Consider the following 21,908-nt stretch of genomic DNA (forward strand, 5'->3'; position numbering starts at 1 on the left):
CCTTCTCAGTGCAAGGCATTAAAGGAGAATCATCAAAGAGTTATGAGACTATATATGACTTGACCTTGGCTCTTGAGTTTATTGTGTAACAGGAATGATAAGATAAAAGATAGTATACAAAATATAAGGATTTGTAATATACAAAGGAGAAAAATCCCTTAAGAAAATACCTTAACTACCACCCACAGGCCAAATCCGTGCTGTATGACTTGTGAGTTAAAAATGCTTTTTACGTCTTCAAATGTTGAAAAAAAATCAAAAGGAAAATAGTATTTCATGACACATTTAAATTATATGAACTTCAAATTTTGGTGCCCAGAAATAAAGCTTTATTGGAACACAGTCATCCTCCTTCACTTGGGTATTGTTTATGGCTGCTTTTGTGATACAGTGGCAGAGTTGAGTAGTTGCAACAGATTATGTGGCCTGCAAAGGCAAAATATTTACTCTCTGGCTCTTCAGAGAAAAAATGTGCCTCCCCTTGCTATAGGTATACCTGAAGTTGGCCCTCGAACAACGTGGGTTTGATCACGGGCAGGTCCACTCCTAGGTGGATTTTTTTTCCGTAGGAAATACTGTAGTGCTACAGTGTCTGTGGTTGGTTGAATCTGTGGATGGGGTGGAACTGCAGATACAGAGGATTACATGCGGATTAATCCCTTCGTTGTTCAAGGGTCAGCTGTGTACGGGATTGGAGGGGAGCCCTCTCCGAGTGAGCCAAAGTCTTTGGCTGCCTTCCGTTCCAGGTAGTAGCCAGTGTTGAAGGGGATCCTGTCAGCTGTTTCTGTCCTCCCCACAGGATGAGACAGACCTGAACTAGTTCGTTCCTGTTAGAGTAGGTCCTTCAACATTAGGAGAAACAGAGATGCCTGCTTGGCCAAGCAGGCGAATGAATGAGGGTGGCAGAGTTGAAGAAACATGGGAGCAATGAGGCCTGTGTGAACTGGAGGCATACATGCTCCATCGGTAGCCTGTTGTTGCCATGTGGATATGTAGAGTTGCCACCTTTAGGGACTTAAAAAGTAGTGGAAAGTCATGATCTTTAATATAAAATTGCTCAAAAGTTTGAATGTGAACAATGATGTCAAGATTTAATGTGATACTATAAGAGCCATGGCATGTCTGGGCACCCAGGTCAGCCTGTGTGGGCCATCAGTTTATGATTTCGACTCCAGAGCAAGCTAAGTGCCAGCCTGATTTCTCACACCCTCTTGGTCCTGCCCGTTTCCAGCTGCAGTGAGGCCTTGTACCGGGTCTCTGCTCCTTCCGTCGCAGCTTGAGACCCAGTCTCCCCCTGGTGTGGGCTCCAAGATGAGGTGGGGAAGGAGGTAGAGGTCCTGCATTCTCTTAAGTGACTATGACCAGGAACCTTAAAAAAGCAGAACAGAACAAAACCCAGATCCCTTACCTCTCTTTCTACTTGCTTTTGTATTGCTACCCTCCTCAGCTTAGCCTGGTCCAGGTGGAGGGGATGAGTCCCCGGATTCCAGTACCATGCCTCCTCACTCGGACTCCAAAGGGTGCTTTTGATACGGGGGAGGGGAGGGGCTAGACAGGGCAGAAGCAAACAGCCTGATGCGTGAGGTGCACGGCCCTTATTACTTCAAGAATGTGTAGGATTTAGAAAAGAAGTGGAGGAAGGTATTTCCTGAGAAAGCAGAAAGTAAAGAAAATCAGGGAGAGGAAAAGAAAAGAGTTACACGTTAAGAAATGACAAATATTCTGCTTTGTCTGGAGGCCTGGGCTGTGAGGGGAGTTGAAGGAAGAGGCGGGAGTGGTGTGTTGGGGAGCACGGTGGAGAGCCTGCAGTGCTTCCTAAGGAGACTGGCTCTGTTTTTTTTTTTTATAATTTTTAAAGGTTACGTTCCATTTACAGTTATTACAAAATATTGGCCATATTCCCCGTGTTGTACAATATGTCCTTGTAGCTTATTTGATACCTAATAGTTTGTACTTCTTGCTCCCCTACCCCTATCTTGCCCCTCCCCCTTCCCTCTCCCCGCTGGTAACCACTAGTTTGTTCTCTCTGTCTGTGAGTGTGTGTCTTTTGTTTGTTGTATTGTTTAGATGTCACATATAAGTGATACCATACAGGATTTGTCTTCCTCTGAGGAGACTAGGTCTTATTCAGTGAGGGACCACTGCAGAGTCTGGCGTTGGGGTCTGTGACAGGCCCATGGAGTCGCATTGATCTGGCAGAAACACCAAGGCATTGCAGGGGGTGAGATTCGAGGTGTGGAGAATAGAGGAGACCGCCATTCTCACCTGAAGCCGAGTAGTTTGGGGACAGGTACTGGGTCTGGACTGGGGTGCCAGCAGTGGTGCGGAGGAGGAAGGAGTACGTGGGCACGTGCTTTGCAGGTAGAAGGGTAGGAGCTAGTCAGGGGAGTCCCGGGACCCTTGATCCCATATGACCTGATGTCCTCCTTCCCTTGTCATCTGTAAAGTGCTTACATGTCCTTGTCTCGCTCAATTCCCACAGCAATTCTGAAGAATTTCCCCTCTCCATCTACAGACCTGGAAACAGATTCAGATTAAGTACCAAACAGCTAAGAAATGACACCAAGGCAAGCAGATTCTGGGCTGTACAACTGTTCCACAGTGCAAGAGTTACCATTGTTATTTTTACTTTGTAAAGAAATTAGCTAAGAACCGCACAAGATTATTTATGTGTAGCTTTTTAATGATCTTTCCTTAGCCTTTTAGAATTTTGAGACTAGAATTCTAAGACCTTAATTTCATAATCAAAGTTTTTATGTAACTTTTTAATATAAATTAAACTTACATGTAGATAGAGATATGTAATCATCTTTACTAGATTCTGTTTCCAGTACACTGATTAAAATGTGAAGAAGCGTAACTCAGTTCTCCCAGTATGTAAACCATTCAGCCATCACAGACATTCTCAACTGTGATACAGTGAGGGTGTCGAAAGGCTTTGGTTTTTTTCCTTTTACCTTGACCTGGTCAGTATTTCCCATCACCAAAAGGGACTCGTAAGTCTGGTCGGACTGGGTTTGTTTTTCCCCTTTGTGAGCCATTTAAGGAGTCCAGTTGTCTTTCTTCCTGTATGTTTCTTCTCTCTGACTGCATGTACAGTCTTAGTTTTCCCAACTGGAAACTAAGCTAATTCCAAAAAAAAAAAAGTCAGAACTTTTCATATTAAGTAATAGCTCCTGGGAAAATGAAGTATAATAGTCTTAATTAAAGGAGCAATGCAAAAAATTTATTTTAAATTGAACTACCAGGCATTGAGATACATGCTGTATTCATAAGGTGGAATAGTTGAAATCAAATTTTATCCACAGAATTAAGAAGTTTTAGGTGCTTATGGATTTTTTTGTTTTTAATTCAGGTCTATATTGCAACTGTTCCAAGAGCTTTTTTCCGTGCAAAAAATTTATTTTAAATTGAACTACCAGGCATTGAGATACATGCTGTATTCATAAGGTAGAATAGTTGAAATAAAATTTTATCCACAGAATTAAGAAGTTTTAGGTGCTTATGGATTTGTTTGTTTTTAATTCAGGTCTACATTGCAACTGTTCCAAGAGCTTTTTTCCGTGCATGTTCAACTTCTTAACCTTTCTACTTTTATACTTACTGTATAGATGGGATTTTCTTTTTTAATGTTCTACCTTGAACTTGGATGCCTCACTCTTAACTGTCTGAAGAAAAATTAGTCATGCTGCCATTATGTAATTTTGATGACATCCGGCCATGTATTTCTAAACTGACACAACCACTGCTTTGACAGGTGACTTAAGGAGGAGGATAGAGTGAATGTCCAAGCTGTCCTTTCAAACCAGCAAATCTGGCAGGGATTGTTAGAGCAGAAAAGGCAAAAAGCAGCCTTGGGTTAAATTCATTATTTGAACTTCTGATGGTGTGGTGATAGAAGAAAGTTGGCACAGCTACATCCTTTTCTTGTCAGGGAATAGAAATAAAAAGGGGAGGCAAACCCATTGTATAGCCCACATCTGTCATGACATCATGGCTTAAGTGTACAGATCACAAAGGTGTTACAACTAGTACGTGTTAACTGAGCAATTTGACCAGGTGCTTTTAAACTTAGGTTCTGTGTGAGCCAGGCTACATTAACAGCCAGTCTTTACTGAACAGGATCCTACAGTTTGCCAGACATTGTTCTAGACCCGGGAAGACAGATGAGAAGCCGTGTTCTTTCCTGTCAAGGAGGTTGCCACACAGTGTGATAAATAGTGACGCTATATATTACGCAGTGGCTGGGAGGCAGATGTACCTGTTTTCATCCTGACTGTTGCTTCCCAGCTGTGATCTTGGCCAACTCTTTCATTACATTGAGTCTCAGTTTCCTCATGTATGAAGTGAGCAAGAGGTCACCAGCCTTAGTAGGGTTAAATGATGCAGTGTATGGAGAGTCCTTGGTGCAGCGGAAGTGGGTAGCTGTTAACTACCGTAAGGGACAGTGTGGCAGGCGTTATGGAGCAACTCAAACCAGCTTGGGTCGGGGTAGGGGTTGGGTGAGTGGGAAGCCAGTTCCTAAGGAAGTATATGCTCCTTGTGAGACTTGATGGTAAGTTAGGTTTGGGTTGAGGTTTGTGCATTGCAGGCAGAGGGAACACTTACAGAGTGTATGTTTGCTTTGTGTTGATTTTGTTTGTGGCTATACAGACAGTATATGTAATTTTAATAGCAAAAAAGAATCTAAAAATTTATTTAGGGCTGTGAATTTGTGCTCAAAATAACAACTATCATGGCTTCCAGTATTTGTTTCTTATTACAGCCCCAAAATGTAAGAGCTTAAATGGCATCTGAGGAAGTTGAGGATAAAAATACTAAACAGACTGAGAAGCTTTCATAAAGTTAAATTTAACGCATGTTTGTGTTAATTGTTAGGGACTGGACTTTATGCTACTTCCTAACAGGGCCCGATATTGAAGCAAATTACCACACTTCGATTCTCTTAACTCAGATTAATTTGACACAGTTCTTCTGTCATCTCTTTTTATGGTCAGATGATCTCTGAAAATTAATGTTAAGAATAATTCATGAATTATCCCTCCTGATAATGTGGTCTCATCAAAAATCCCAGAATTCTAGCCAGATATCTACTGAGTTATGCATTTTAGGATGATAGCCCTGTTGGCTTTCATTTTGAGATGATTTTACAAGTGAAGACCAAGCACTGCTTTCCTCCAGGTGTTTTGAATAACCACCTCTTTTTCCTTTACTCTTTTTGGCTTCTTGTCTTGTATGGCTCAGACTTTCAAGGACAGAAATAGCTACCCTGAAAACCACAGCCATATCATTGCTATAATGTACCAAGAGTTGAAAAGAAATTCAGCTCTTGCTATATAGAGTTAGCAGTTTTTATTATTTTTTTCTATGCTGGCTTTTAGCCAGTGGAAACATCCACTATCCTTTTAATCTCCTAGAGATGGGAGCCATTTCTTAAGAGCCTTCAACCATGAGCTTGGTCTGTCAGTGAGCGATTATGGCCAAACCTCATCGGCTAATAGGAAGATTTCAAATAGCCAGTGGATTCTACTTTAGAACAGCTCAATCTCATCTCTGGTTTAAGATATATTAACCTGAGATGCCGCATCTGTCCAGAACAGGAAAGCGCATTGTTCTTAGTTTACGTTCCCTTTAAAGAAAAGCTGGAGAATGCGTAGCCAGAGACTGTGTTAGATACTGTTTACTGCCTACCTGCTTGTTACTATCATCCTTTTTTTTTAATGTTGTTACTATGTTCCTCTGTTGTCATTAGACAGTCATTTTCCCTGAGGTAAAACGTTCATGGCCCTTGTCATTTATAGGCCAGGTTACTGGTTTTAAACTGCCTTCACTGGTTTTAGACTCTCTTGGAGAGATCTTGGTGTCAGAAGTCTTTGCTCCATGGATAGGGTTGGCTTCAATGAGGACGAGGTTGAGCATAGAGAATCCCTAACTCTTTGGACAGGCCTGTTATTGCATCTCTGTGGTGAAAATAGTTACCATGGTTACTGTGCAAGGTACCTGCTTTTTCCTGCTCTGGACCAGGCAGTGAGCTGGCAAAAAACGGTCACTTTCCTGCAGTGCCTTTGAGCAGAAATGAATCTCTCAGATTTAGGCCTGAGCAGTTTTTCAGGCGCATGGGATGTGTGACGAGCCCATGACTGGATACAGCCCCACAGGAGGCAGGTGCACTGAGTCCCCTTCTAACCACGGGCTGTGTGACAGCCTGGAGGAGGGCCAGCGCTTTCCTTCGCTGATAGCTGTTGGATAAGTGGTTGGCAACCTGAGAGAAGGAGCAGTCAGTGCAAGAGAGATGTTATAAAAAAAAAAAAAAAAGCTGCATGCTTCCTGAGCTTCCTGGCTGTAATGTAATCATCTATGGATGCTGCAGTCACCTCTGGTGATTCGGTGGGAACACACGAGGTCAAGTATGGCCTTGGGGTAACAGCACACAATGTTGGGGGCAGGATGGTTTTAATGTACTTTTTGTTCTAGAGTGTCAGCTGCCGGGAGCCTACTTTCCTTTTACCTTACTTGTCACATAGCACACTGAAAATAGTTTGAGAATGAAAACACAAGCTTTGGAAGAATGCGTAACTTTCTCTTTTCTAGAATCACCTGATCTAAATATTGCTTCTCAGTTGCGCAAAAATGCAAGGTAAAGAAAATTGAAATCGGAATTTAAAAGTTTTAACATTCTTTGTCAGCACTTCAAGGGCTAGCTATGTAGTAAGGAATGTCTGACTTTTTGTTAAATAGATAAATGTTTATTGTGCAGAATTTTGAAAATAGGGGAAAGTTTGAAGAAGAATAACTGTAATCCCATGTGTGGTGTTTATGTTTAAGAGTTTTTTCCATGTGTATTTGTCTTTTTTTTTTTTTTAAGAAAATAGGGATCAAAACATGTAAGTACAATGCAGCTTCACTTTAAATTTGATTACTTTGGGTGTTGCTATTATCATTATTGTTATTTTGTGATAACTGGAAGATTTCAGCTTGCCTGTGGCCCTTGGCAAGGGACAACCTCACTTGAGGCATGTCTGCAAAACGAAACTAGGAATTTTTTTTTTTAATTTGAAGATTTAATTGGCTTTATTCAGTGATTCATGAATCGGGCAGCATCCCATCTAGCAAGTATCAACGGAAGAGAGCTCCTCTAATTTCATTAGGTAACGGTTGCAATGGGTTCTCGTTAAATATGTGACCTTAATTCCACACTCCTTTTCAGAAAACTCTCTGGTGTGCAGGGTCTTCTGTCGCTGCCGTGCACACCTGCCTTTAGGTGTTGTCCCCACCGTCCTGCCTGACTGCGTTCATCTCCTGCTCTCTGTCACAGCCTGGCTTCTCCCAGGCTCGCCCGTGTACTCCCTTTGTTCTTCTCCTGGAACCATCTGCTCCACCTAAATGGTCTTTTTCTGTTGTGCCCCAAACCTACCCTGTTTTAAGTCCCACTCTGCTCCTTTTCACACCTCCCTCCAAGCTGGCATACTTACCCCTTTTCTTCACTTGCTGAATTATTTGCTGTGAGGCCCAGCTCCGAGTCCTGGATTTTCTATTAACCCACTTCTGTTAGTAAGGCATGTCCTCGAGAGGCAGTATTCAGGGGCATCACGCTATAGAGGAGCTTATACAAGCTTCAAGTGAATGGTTTATTTTTTGGGTAGAGACCTATGGCTGACTTTTAAAACTTTAAGTTAGTAGTTTTCATAAACCCCCCTGTCCCCCTTCCCACAAACAAGCGAGAGAGAGAGAGAGAGAGAGAGAGAGAGAGAGAGAAAGTAAGAAATTGGCATACCCTTGCCCTGACATTTTTTCTCTGTTGCAATTTAAACTGTTCCAAAAATTCTCACAGTTTAGTTAGTTCTCCCTTGATTTTTTTCTGTTTGGATAACACGGCTAACTTGGTTTCATAGTTTTGTGAGTTTTGATTGTAGTCTCTCCTCCTGTCATCAGACTCTGCCTTCTAGGCCTGGGGCGTGGGGGGATCCCCACTCTTCGTTACACGTAGTTGCCCTGGGCCACTTTGATAAGACACAAAGACCTTGACTTAACCAAGTGTAGTTTTAGGCCTTCTAAGTATTTCTTTTAACCCGTTGAGCAGTGGAGCGTTTATTGACATTCCTCCCCTCTGCGTATGAGGAAGCCACATAGTGAAAATTTTTGAAAAAAACATGGCCCCTGTTTTGAACTTACTACCTGCTTAACTCAAATAATAAAAACGTGATGTAGACCGAACGGCCCAAGAGCACATGGGTAGCATGGCGGGTAGCTTCGGGAGTCAGTAAATTAAGAATTTGGATCCTGGGCCCTCCACTCAATGGCACTGTATCTTAACGGTCCTTGAGCCTCAGTTTCTCCTTCTGTGAAGTGAGCAAAGGAGGTTATGAGGAGAATCAGCCGAGTTTCCTTTCCGTTTCTCTCCTTTGCAGGGTTTAGTAAGAGCTCTGACGATTAGGGAAGTCAGTCCGGGCTTCCTGCAGGATGAAGGCTTGAGCTGGGCTGTGAAGGCAGGCTAGGATCCCTCCAGGTGGAACAGAGAGGAAAAGGCCTTCCAGGTGTGGGGAAGCAGTTGAGCAATGGGCCACGGACAAGTCCACAGAGCCTTGAAAGCAAGCGCAGGGAGGGCCCTGATGAAAGCAGTGCATCAAAATGCAATGTCAGAGGGCTCAGCGGGAGAGAGTCCGAGGGACGTGGAAGAATTTATAATCTCCGCATGAGTGAGGATGGGTGGTCGGGGAGTGGTGGGGAAAGGGCAGCTACAAGAGGCATTTCCAGAGAAAAATCGTCAGGGCTTGGTGTGTGAGGCTAGGGGATGCAAGACATTGTGAGCCTTTAAGCAGGTGATTACTGTGTCATTCATTCATCCTTAAAATACTTCAATTGAAAATGTACTGCTACAAGGTTCTGTTCTAGGTATTGGGGATTAATGACTAAATAAAACAGAAGTCCCTGCTCTTATGAAGCTCACTTTCTAGTGTTAATTGTGTTAAAAATTTAGTGGCAGCAGTTTTGGCATCTCGTGATGTCATTAGGTAGCTCACGATCCTTTTATCATATCTAAAAGCCAAGTGGGAAATGTCGATGAGAGCACATCCAGTGTCTTCACGAAATCAATGTACAGTATTTTCACGTTTTAGGACTATAAAGATAAGAATAAAACAGTGAAACTGAAAATGCCGTATTTCACAGATCTAAGGAAGTGGTACTACTGTAGATTTAGTAATTTGCCTTATGGTTAATAAATTTCAGGGACCGTCTTGAAGTTTGGAACACCTAGGGAATTGTTGTCGAGTTGTGCGATTCCTTTTGTAGGCTTGGGTTTGGATTAAAATTAGGTTCATTTAACAACCAGGAGGAAGTAATTAGATTGAACAAGACTTCAGTATTTGATGGCTTTTTTTCCAAGTGATTTTGTCAGCTTGTTTTTGAAGTAGGGCTATGATATTTTAGTTTTCAGTCTGAGTTTTCTTCAGTTCTTCAAAGTGAAAAAATTTAAGTTTGTACTAGATAATTCCTTGACAAAAAATGTTGATGTAAGAAATAGAGACATTTGAAAACTAAAATATAATTTTCCATGGTATTTTGAAAGCTTGAAATAGAAGAACATTATCTAAAGTTATGATGCATTTAAATACTCATTTACTTAGGAAGCTTCTCTCCCTGTCATTTAATGTACCTACTCATGTTTTATGTTATTTTTAAGGTAACCACAATTAATCAGCTATAACAATAGAGTATAAAGATTTTTTCATAATTCTTAAGGAAAGAAATAAAGAGGTTTGGACTTAATAGTCCTGATATGATTTCTTGCAATAAAAGAATATGAAAAATATTCAAAAAATGATTAAAACTCTGAGTTGCCATAAATATATTACCCCTCAGTGTGTGAATTTCTCAGTTAAAAAAAAAATCAGATGTTTTTCCTTGAGGATGATTTGATTTTTTTTTCAATTTCCTTCAGGTAAAAGTGCAGTTTTAAAGTGTCTACTGGACATTCACAAAATTTTCCAGGAAAATGACCCAGCTTACATTCTAAACGATCTCTACATCTCAGACTACTGTGTGTGGATTCAGAAAGCCACGTAAGTGTTCAGTTACGAATTTTACATGCTCCCATTTCCGGAACACCTACTTACCTGGGAGGAAGAAAATGAAATAACCTGGAGGATAAGTTTTAATCAGGGACAAACCCGTACAGGTACCAAACATTTGAGAAGTCCTGTATCAGCACAGGGAACTTGGTGAAGTTGCTTAGGGAGGAGGTGCAGATGACAAAAGGGTTAATTTTCCTAGAAAAAAATTGGTAGCGCCTGGAAAATATGTGTTAAAACTGACAGTTGTGACTCTTCACTGTTACGCTATTGACTGTCCTCAGTGAAATCTCAAGACTGGTCTATCTGAACCTGTGTCTGTGGTTTAATTACAGTGGGGTGTGAATGTGAGTGTGTGTGCAGGCATATGTGTAAACATCACAGGATACAAACCTAATCAAATGTAATCACAACGAGAGCTGTGCCGTCTTTGGTTAATCTCTGGCTTACAGAATCCTTTATTCAGAGTAGAAGAACGAAAGTCTTCAGGGCCTAATAAAATGTATCTAAGGGTCTGAACATTTACAAATGGCTTCCTTGAACTTGGTATGTAAAGAATTTTTTAATTGTTTGCCATTGCCTCACTCAAGGAAGCATATCAAGTTTAAAAATGCAGTGAATTTTCATTTTGTAAAGGGTGTTCTATAGACCTGATTCTTATCAGACGTGCCCAAAATATCCATTTTAGTAGCAAGAGACTGTTAACGGAGAACATACAAAGAGAGCCTTTGATTGGAATAATTCTTAGGTGCTAGAGAAAAAGATGGCACAACATCATTTGTGACTTAGAAGAAAAATGATCATGATATTTTTACTATTAGTGTGATTGGTAAATGAATGCTTTAGGATGGCGTTTAATGCCTGTTTTGAGTGAACCATTATATAGAATTTAGTTTTGATTTCTGTTCATGGGGAAGCAATTGTATTGCAGAGTGAAATAAGAAAAAAACTTGAGGCCCTACCTGTTGTAAGCAAAATGCTTAGGGACTGCTCAAGATATCGCCAATAACATACAGCAGGTGGTGTCAGCATTGGAGTTGGAAATCTAGATTTCGCCAGATGGAAAATTGCATCTTTAACCCCTGAGGTCATGATGGTATGTCATCACTTCATTTGATCCTCCTGCTAATTGAGCTTATCGAATACCCTGCTGCCATTTCCTGTTGTTTTCATAATAAAATTAAATTGAAATAGCCTATTTGTGAGGGTTTAGGTTTTTCTTTTTTTCTTTCAGGGTGAGGATTTTATAAGCATGTAATGAGCATCGACGTTTGTGCTAGGATCCCATTTCTGTGAATGCCTCCTTCCTCTGTTTGTGGCATTCTTTATTGACTAGAGAGAAGATCGTATTTCATTGAACTAGAAGGGTATACACCCTCAAGTTGATGTGGGGATTAATAGGACTTTTTTTCACTTAAAAATTTTTTTTTCCCTGGGTTTCAAGTTGCAGGAAATAAAACGACATTCTTAGGTTTCTAGTCATTGTTATGATAATAGTAATTTTAAAAAAGATGTTAATGTATTGCGAGCAAGGTAGAAGAGAGAAACCAGCAGGAACTCTTCAAATTACTTTGGAAAAAAAATTTTCACCTTTACCAATTTGACTGTAACTTTTCTGTCCCTAAATAAGCTGTGTCGTTTTCACTTTGTGTGTTACGTTTGAACTCTAGTCTAACCCAGCTGTTTTCCCCTCCCCCTTGAAGTAAGAGAACCTAATTTTAATCAAATTTTCTAATTTTATTCTTAATTTTTCAAGCACAGCATAATTGAACTTTCCAGTATCATCTTTACTGTGAACTTTCTTGGCTCTGAATTAATAATACTGTGGTGAATGTCCATAATTTCCATAATTAATTTCTTCCTTACTTTTCACCTTCTATTTTATTTCTTTCCCATACAGTTTATTAGTGAAATCTAGCACCTTATTTTTATGTATTAAAATAGTTCTGCATTTTTCTTAGTCTCTATTTGAAGTTTTTGATTATAATAATAATGACTGTGTGAAATTTTATTTGAAATACCAGGCAAGTGCTAAATTCTGACTAGCACTCCATTTTTACAGTCAGACATTTACTTTGGCAAAAACTTACTGGAATATGGGTAGCAAAGTCATTCTTACTCTGAGTTAATGAAGTTAGGGCAACAACTGTGGTAAGTTTTGCTTTAGTGCTTCGTAGTTAGTTTTCCTCGTGATATGTGTCTTGTAGAGCACATTTGCAGAGCTTAAAAACTGAAGCTCCTGCGTTTTTGAGTTATAGACTCTGCACATAATTTTTCTGAAAAGGAACGCTTCCTGCCATCCTTTGCTGTAAGCTTCATTGGAAGTTTCGAGTGTGGTGGCCCCTGCAGCAAATACACCCTGGGTGGCAGCATGCAGAGTGGTTCGCTTGAGGTCATATAGCTTATAAGAGACAGGTCTGTGATAGTCTCAGGTCCTCTGGCTCCAGATTTCATGTTTTTGCAGATATACCACCTAGACAAGCCGTTGTCTTTGCCCATGGTATGGGGGGCGGGGGGAGGCGGTGTGCGGGGAGCCCTCCCTGTAGAGCGCTTTTCCTATAGGAAGAGGGATTAAAGATTTATCTGTCTTCCCCCGGGGTATTCCCATAGCACTCGGTTTAGAGATCCCTTAGGCACACGTCCTGTCTGCCTCACATTGGGCATACCTCTTTCTCCTTCTAAAATTTTGAAGTCCATGTGAATGAGCACCTGTCTGGGCCCATTACAGTTCCTTGTGAGCACAGTAAATTTTAGTTGAATTGAATGGTATCTAGTAGAGCCAGTTGAAGGAGCATTTCATTTTTTTCTTTTTGAACCAAAGTGTAAATTAGCTCTAACTTATTTTTATTGACATTTTTAGCTACATTCAATAAAAGACTTCGCCCTTCCCCTCATTTCTTTTCCAGTGGGCTGCACTCACCAGTAGCACTGGTAGTTCTGACGTACTGAAAGTTTAGCGTTTTACACCCTTTGGTTTAAGCTGGGGTGGAAAAGCTTGTCCTGTAAAATATGTTCCAGCCCTGCCTCTCATGGACCGTAAGACCTTAGCAAGTCACTCCATCACTTCATCTAATGCACCAGTGTTAGTATTTTAGTATTTTCTCTATTTTCCAGTGCATTTTTAAACCTGTGGAAATAATACTGCACATATCATTTTGTAACGTGTTTAATACTTATAATAGTACCCTATAAATCATTTTCCTTTATAGCATAATATCCATAGCATAGTATTTTTAAAATAAACTAATTGGTTCCTCATTATACAAGAAGTGCACACCCACTGAAGAAAACTTGATACTTTATGGTTTTAATGCATGGTGTAATTTGAAATGACATGGGATAGAATATGGTGTTATTTTGTTTTTCTGCGTGGAAAATTTTTGATTGTCTATTTTTGTTTAAAAGAAATTAAGATCTAAAATCCCAGCTAACTTTAGTACAAGTCTGAGCTTGTCATGAAGGTTCTGTATCTTTGTGTTCTCTAGTGTAGTTTTTTAAGGTAGGTGCTTAAGGGGGAAAAAGAAAATGTATGTCTTTGAAACACTGAACCTTTTCACATTGAACTGATAGATGGTTTACTGTGATTAATACTCTCCATGCATTTGTTTTTGCACTGCTTTTTCGCATTCTTCCCCCCACCCCCCAAAATGAAATCTTACTTTGCAACCCTTTGGACACTAATGTGCAAAGTTTGTAGAGGGAAACAACTCCATCACCTAATAGTTTTGTTTTATTTGATAAACCCTGGACCTCAGCTTCCTCACTTGTGAATAAACCCGAGCCATTTCTGCACTGAAATCTTAAAATTTTAGAAAACTTAGGACCATATCGTTGCTTCATACTGCTTTGCTTCCTCTGTGTATGTGCTTTGGTAGGGGATAGGGTTATGTTCCTGAGAACAGTGTAGCTCTCTTCCTTTTGGCTTTCTCTTGTTCCTGGTTTATCTGCCAAAAGCCGTGGGAGTGGGGGGTCACGCATATGCAGAGGTAAAACATCGGCACTGAATGTAGAAACGGAATTATTTATTTTTTTCAACCACTAATTATTGAGCCCTACTCTATGCCAGGTACTGAGATAGGTGGTGGGGATACTCCGGTGAACAAGGGACACAACACCTTGAAGCTGATCTTCTAGTGGGGAACATAGACAGAAGGAAAATGTTATGCCGTAGCCTGATAGCAGCAGCTACAGTGGGGAAGTATGGGTGCTATAGGAGCACCTAGGAGGCCACATGCTTAGTCTTGGGGTATAGGAAACCACTTCCGGAAGGAAGAGTTGAAGCTGAGAGCCGAAAGGTCAGGAAGGAGTGGTCAGATGCAGATGGGGAAGCAGGGGTGGAGGGCATTTCAGACAACAGGGACGGAGGAATGTGGCCCTTTTAAAGAGCTCAGAACGGTTGGATCTTGGTACAGGAATGAGAGAAAGGAAGTGAGGCTGGAGAGTTCTTGTAGATCATTGGCCACATGAAGATGTTTGAGGTTTGTCCTGGGAGAGTGTGGAGCAGCTGAAGAGTTTAAGCGATGGAGTGTCTGTGTGAGCGACACAGTAAGATTTAGATTCTGGGAAGATCCATCAGGTTACATTGTGGGGAATGAATTGGGGTGAGGGCAGAGCTCAGACTCAAGGCTGAAAGGCTAGTTAGGAGGTGAGTGATCCAGGCAAAAGGCAGCTGTAGCCTGAGCCAGGGCAGTGAGAGTGGGGAAGGAGACTAGTGGTCAGGTTTAAGGGGTAGATGAGACAGGACTGAATAAGGATTGGATCTCAGGGGAGAGTGAGAATGGGGCCAGTCAAAGGTGAGGTCTGGATTTTGACTTGGGCCAGTTAACGGGGCCGTCGGAGGTGCCTTTGCTGAAATTAAATCATACTGGGGGGGGTAGGTTGGAAGAGAAGTGAGAGGGTGGAAAGACGAGGAGTTCAGTTTCAGAAATGTTGATTTGAGGTCTCTAAGGAGTATCCATAAAGAAAGAGTCGGGAACATTTGGATCACAGCTGGAAAAGATGTATAGAGAAGAGTTGGACAAAGAAGGGATATGAATTAATAGGAAAACATAAAAAATGGTATCTGGTTGTACAGTACTGTTACACATATGAGTATAATGATAATCAGGAGTGGATGCATTCCAGGCTGGGAAAATAGCATCATGCAGAGGAGTCGACAAGTCAAACGTGTAAGCAACGTGGAGAACAGATTTCCTGGTTGTAGCTCTGGTGGCTTAGAAGGGCAAGAACGGACGTGAGGCGTTTTTGCATTTGGATCACAGTTTTATCTGTCCTTTACTTTCCCCTTGTTATTAAATAAGAGAGTCTGCAGTTAGCTTGAGGTCATGATGTTTTAGTAACAGGGCCAGATCAGAAACGCTTATTTCTCCCTTCGGTGTGCTGGAGACTGTCACGGTATTTTTGACTTAGAAATCACTTGGTGGTCTTCCCTGGTGGCACAGTGGTTAAGAGTCCGCCTGCCAATGCAGGGGACGTGGATTCAAGCCCTGGTCCGGGAGGATCCCACATGCTGCGGAGCAACTAAGCCCGTGTGCCACAGCTACTGAGCCTGCGCCCTGGAGCCCGTGAGCCACAACTACTGAACCCACGTGCCACAACTACTGAAGCCCGCGCACCTAGAGTCCGTGCTTCGCGGCAAGAGAAGCCACCGCAATGAGAAGCCGGTGCACCGCAACGAAGAGTAGCCCCCTCTCACTGCAACTAGAGAAACAAAGACCTGACACAGCCAAAAATAAATTTAAAAAAAAAATCACTTGGTTACATATGAGAAAACCAGTCGGACTTTTATAGTAAAAATGGGGACTTTATTAGGAGGCTACAGGTTATCTTCTGGGACCCAGGTGCTGAGTACAGCTGGGCCCCGTGAGCTCAAGGCACGAAGTGTGGGGTTGGCTTACTTTCTGGTGACGTGTGGTCCCTCGAGTTGCTTATTTCTGCAGGTCCCTGCTGCTCTTCTCCCTTTGATGCATATGGAGGAGAATGGCTCTTCTACAGCTCTGAGTTTCCATGTGCCTAGTTTCAGTAGAGATGGACTAGAGTCCCTTGTTTATGATTCCAAGGGAGGGAGAATGTGGTTGGCCCAGCATGGGTCCGTGTTTTTTCCTGGTCTAGTTGCCTTGGTCACAGAGGGCGTGGAGTGGGGGTGCCCCCTAACGTGGTACACACATGGTCCCAGGGCCCACTTTGTCACCAGTGAGTGGCCTTTCTTAGAGCAGGGTGCTTGTGGGGCATGCGGACCCCTTAAGAGGATGCTGCTGGAATTCCATGATAGCATTCTGAGCCATAGCTAAGGGCGAGCCCTGGCACCTACCATTGCCTGTGTCACTGATATAATAAAATACAGTGCTGAGGCTGATTTCAGAGGGCTGTTCAGTTCAGGCTGATCATCAGGTACTCTAGGTGGTTCCACTTCTGCAGGGGAAGTTACTTCTCTGACAATGGTACAACATTAAGGGTTACATTAGCTGCTAATGGTTAGCATGTAGAAATTTCAAGAAACAATTGTGCAGAATTTCAAGCAAGTTAAACCTCCCTTGAATTGAAATCATTCTTGGGAAGGTGCTTATTGAGGCCTGTCAGGTTGCTCCTCAGTTTTACTGTTTATTTTTAATTAAATCCACCAATTCGTCCTGGACGGGAGTGGGTTTTATCTCCATAAGAAAAGATTAGTACATGCCAATATCCATTCACCGTAGCCCTTCAGTGCGGTTTCATATAGAAAGGATTTACTTAATGGTTCTTCACCTTATCACCGGTAGTTCAGCAATGCCCACTGGGGACTGCTGCTCTTCATTAGACTTCTCTAACAAGAAATGTGCCAATAAATCATGAGATTACGAATGTTCCTAAAGATTTCAGGACAAAATAAGCCTTTGTAAAGATATGAATGCTCCATGTAACTGTACACATTGAGAAAACTAGCCAAAGAATTCTATATCTGAATGTTCAGGTTTTGTGGAGCTTTTTGTTGTTGTTTTACTTGTTGTTTCTTTGTTTTTTTTAATGTGTAATATCCTTGTTTTTTTTTTTTTTTAAGGTGACCTTTTTTATTTTAGAATAGTTGTAGATTTACAGAAAAATTGTGAAGATGGTACAGAGAGTTCCCAGATACCCCACATTCAGTTTCCCCTATTATTAACTTCTTACATTGGTATGGTAACTTGTTACAATTAATGAACCATTATTGATACATTATTATTAGCTCAAGTCCATAGATTCATTTAGCTTTTCCTAGTTTTTACCTAATGTCCTTTTCCTATTTTAGGATACCACATTTTGTTTCGTTGTTTACTAAGAACTGGAACTCAAATCAGTAAAGCTCCGTTTCTTGCACATTTCGTTTTTCCAAGAGCTTAAATGCTATTGAAAGGCAATGAAATATTATTGAGGTATATTAAGATGCCTGAGGGGCTTACTACATACAAACATTCTAATCTAGACCTTGAAAAAACTAGGTTTGGCAGATGGGAAAATGTTTAGAAATTTGGAAACATAATTCATTTATCATTTTTACTTCTACCTGTACTGTGGGCATTGTGATTTTGCTATATTAATAAAAATTGAGATTTGTAAAAGTAAAGTGAGCAAGGCTTTATATTTTCATATTAATTTTCTAAAGGTGGTAGACATTAGAGGATAAAGTGTGAATACAAGTTCTTATAAAAAAGATACAGACTTGCCGGGGTGAGTGGGCAGCTCCCAGACTGGAAAGTGAGGGCATTTATCTGTACAGGGAGGCTTGTACGTGTCAGGCCATTCGAGGACTACGGCTGCATGGCTGTGTTTGGTTTTTGTCTCTGTCCTTACTCGTTTTGTTCCCAGATACTTGGCTCCAGACTTCTTAAATCCTTGGTTTTGGCTTGCTGGGGCCCTGGCTTTTCACAGAGTATAATTAGCTACTATGTGAGCAAATTGGTATTTTCCTTCACCTCCCTGTTCTAATGTACTTTTGCACGTCATAGGTCTTGGGAGGATTCTCGGTGGAGGAGACTGGCAGGATCAAGTGAGTTCCGGTGGGAATTGATGTAGTCAGGTTTTGTGAACCCGTATTCTCTGCTTCAGATAGAATTTTCCTTGTGCTCGGATGCTCTTCACGTCTCACTCAGAGAAGAGGCTTACATTGATTAATGTGGCATATGTGTGGTTATCTTACTTAGAAAGTGCTCTGTTTAAGGAGAGCTTTGTCAAGAGCGTCCTTTGAATGGAGTCACAAGAAAGCTTTTTAAAAAAACTGACAACTTCAAGTACAATTTCCTTTTTCTTCTGCCAAATATGACTGAAACCCAATCCTTGTTATAACATAATTATCTCAACTGAAGCCAACTGGGAGTTGCTGCCTTAATGTAAGGGGTGTGAAGTCCCCTAAACAAATAGAAGATTAATTACATTCACAGCATGTTATGAAGGTGATGAGATTGATTGTGATCATTTGACTGGTCCCATTTCCTGCTCTGACTACTTTCCTGAATAAATAGAAGCTGGGAAAATTATAAATAGAGCTTTAGAGAGTACCCTTGTGCCATGGGTGGGAAAAGGGCGTCCCTGAGGTATACTCGTAGATTGTAAGTGATATATGATGTTAATTGTAGATAATTTTATCATTGATTATTTGCTGTTCTCAGTTTAAACAGCTTTCCAAGGATAGTTTTTATCTTTCAAAATATAGTTATTAACAGAGCATTGGAGGAATTTGACAGAGTGTATTTTAAGTGTATAGATTTCAGCAATTTTTAAAAAATTTTATTTATTTATTTTTGGCTGCATTGTGTCTTCATTGCTGCCTGCGGACTTTCTCTAGTTGCGGCGAGCGGGGGCTACTCTTCGTTGCAGTGTGCGGGCTTCTCATTGCAGTGGCTTCTCTTGTTGCGGAGCATAGGCTCTAGGCGCGTGGGCTTCAGTAGTTGTGGCATGCGGGCGCTTAGTAGTTGTGGCTCATGCGCTGTAGAGCACAAGCTCAGTAGTTGTGGCGCACGGGCTTAGTTGCTCCGCGGCATGTGGGATCTTCCCAGACCAGGGCTCGAACCCATGTCCCCTGCATTGGCAGGCGGATTCTTAACCAGTGCCACCAGGGAAGCCCAATTTCAGCAAATTTCTGATCCAGTTTTAGATGTTTTTACTTAGTGTGGCCTTTTGGAAGGCCTTTTGGAAGGTTTAAACTAAATGTCAACTCTTAGATGCTTATGTTGTTTTTTCCTCATAGAAGCTTCTGCTTTTGTTAAAATGATAAATCAGTATTTTCATGAGGCACTGTTTTCCATTTTTATTATATGTTTGTCTTACCTCTTTTTCCTGGATAGTTTTCTGATATTGTGGCATTGTGATTTTGATTTAGACGTTTATTCTCCAAGTCTTCTGTCATAGTGGCCTGTAGAGTGAGCTTCACTTGAGGCCATGGAGCGCGTAGAACAATCTTTCTCGAGTGCAGGAAAACTATAATAGCTCAGTGTTTATTGATTAAGAAGAATCTTAAGCTTCACTAATATTTAATGTATGGATCAGCGGCAAAAGTCATGTTTTGTGGGTCCCAGACTTTTTTAATGATGGGCTACTTGATCCAAAGTTTAGAGGAATAACCATCTTTATTTCCAAACGGAAGCACTTAGTACATTTATTCTCAAAGCCTGAATTGTGGCCGGGGAGGGGTTGTCTCGCCTAAGAAACTGGAGTTGGGGTTCAGGGACTCCAGTCAGCCTCTGCTAGTTGCTTGAACGTAGTTGAAGACAGAGAAACTCAACTTCCAGAGCTTGAGATTTGTGCCAGATGTAAAGTGGTCCCTTCGTGCTTCAGTTTTATGCTCTGTTTGATGAGTGGAGAGAAAGAAGCCTAACTCGGGAATGCAGAGCCTTTGTCATGATGATAACATGTATTTCTTGTGCCCAGACACCTTGTCTTTTGCTTTCGGGATTCTTATGTATTAACTTAAAACGTGAAACAACAAAAAGCTGACTATCCTTATGAGAAAAAAAGAATGAAATTTGAAATGAATGCTCATAGAGGTTTGGGAGTGGAGTGTAATGGAGGTTCAGTCTCAAGATGTTATGATTCCATGAGGAGTGATTTTGTGATTTCATTGTTAGTTACTGATCCAAAGAAAAGGAGCCAAAGAAGTCTGGACTGTGAATGTCCTAAAGGGCAAAGGACTTATTCAACTTGGTACCCTGGCACCTAGCAGAATGCCGGTCACTTATTAGTAAATGCTCATGGAACTGAAAATTTTCTTTCTAATTCAGTAAAAAGCTTCAATGAAAAGTAGCAGTTTTACCCTCTCTTTACACGATACTAAACCTCTGTCTCTAGGACCTTCAGCGCATGTCCTGTTCTTCTTGTCCTAATCACAAGATAAGGATACATGCACTTACCTACACAGATGTTACGTGTCCAGATGGATGTCAAAGGAAACAGAGCTTTTTGCGGGTGCTTATCTACTCAGATCTGAGAAAGTCAAAATGGGCTGGAGGCGTAGGAGGGAGAGCAGTGTGTGGAGGTTCGGATGGTTGGATGGATGGATGTTTAGATCACTTCCATGTCCCTTGCTTACTGTTGAGCAGTATTGGCCCAGAGGTTGGTGTGGGGACTGCCCTGCAACCTCCCCGAGGAGTCAGACCCAAGAATCGACCATCAAGGGACCAGCAGCCACACGCTGTCCGCAAGTCCCGAGACAGAGAACATGAGCCAGTTGAGGAGGAGGAAGGTACTCTGGCCTTCAATTCCAGGACATTCCCCAGGTCATCTCCAAGTTACACACCCGAGCAGGAGACAGACAGGCGATCCACTGTGTAACTGAAGGATGTCATGGATAGCCATTCAATTTAATTCTCTTTCCAAAAGGGAGATACCTATGTGTAATAGTGTCTTAGATCACACCTTGTTTATCTAAAATATTTATAGATGTAATTGCTTGTTAATTATTAATAGTGTATTAATTATAATTATTTAATTATTAAACTCAATTACTTGTAATTATAACTATTTCTTTTCTTTGAGGTTCATTTGTTTAAATGAATTCAGAGTCTGATTGAGTCCAAAATTTATTGAATATCTACTATGACCAGCGTTGTGCTCAGTGCTGGAGGTTAGATCAAGGTCAGAATTTCCACATCAAGGAACCCACTGTCTGGGGAGGTTAAAGACACTACACTATTGTGAAAAATCATAACTGGAAAATTAAATGGCAAAAGCCACGTGTATAGAGCTGTATATGCTGAGATGGCTCAATCACATTAAGAAATATGTATTGGGCTTCCCTGGTGGCACAGTGGTTAAGAATCCGCCTGCCAATGCAGGGGGCATGGGTTCGAGCCCTGGTCTGGGAAGATCCCACGTGCTGCGGAGCAACTCAGCCTGTGCGCCACAACTACTGAGCCCGTGTGCCACAACTACTGAAGGCCGTGTGCCTAGAGCCCGTGTTCTGCAACAAGAGCAGCCACCGCAATGAGAAGCCTGCGTGCCACAACGAAGAGTAGCCCTCACTCGCCACAACTAGAGAAGCCAGTGCGCAGCAACAAAGGCCCAACGCAGCCAAAAATAAATGAATAAAATAAATAAATAATTAATTTAAAAAATAAAATAAAATAAAAGTCTGGCCAACATGGCTGTTCATTCTAAAGTGATGTTACTGTTAAAAAAAAAAAAAAAAAGACGTATTCACAGAACAAAAACCCTAGAAGGAAGCACATTAATGTTGATAAAAGTAATCTCTGGCTTGTGGATTTACGGGTGGCTTTTCTACTTTATACTTACTTTTTGGGTGTGTTTACAGTGAACATGTATTTTATTTTTTCCCTGATGGGCATTTTAGGAAATTACAAGGGTGATATCAGTGCTTGTTTTTTTTTTTTT

At 41.3% G+C, this 21,908-nt stretch overlaps 1 protein-coding gene across 2 annotated transcripts in view; it reads left to right on the top strand.

The window, feature by feature from the left end:
* The window catches only part of SHQ1 (SHQ1, H/ACA ribonucleoprotein assembly factor), a 92,099-nt gene that overhangs the window by 45,848 nt on the left and 24,343 nt on the right, over nt 1–21,908 (top strand). Inside the window, exons 10-11 of one of the 2 annotated variants that reach the window (XM_049715564.1) lie at nt 9,941–10,061; nt 20,618–20,991. In XM_049715564.1, the coding sequence (XP_049571521.1) occupies nt 9,941–10,061; nt 20,618–20,849 (353 nt within the window). In that variant the 3' untranslated portion in view covers nt 20,850–20,991. Of the gene's footprint in view, nt 1–9,940; nt 10,062–20,617; nt 20,992–21,908 lie in introns of those variants that run through there. The other variant, XM_004268022.3, reaches the window with a different exon arrangement.

Source organism: Orcinus orca, chromosome 10 (genome assembly GCF_937001465.1).
Source record: "Orcinus orca chromosome 10, mOrcOrc1.1, whole genome shotgun sequence".
Lineage (NCBI taxonomy): Eukaryota > Metazoa > Chordata > Mammalia > Artiodactyla > Delphinidae > Orcinus > Orcinus orca.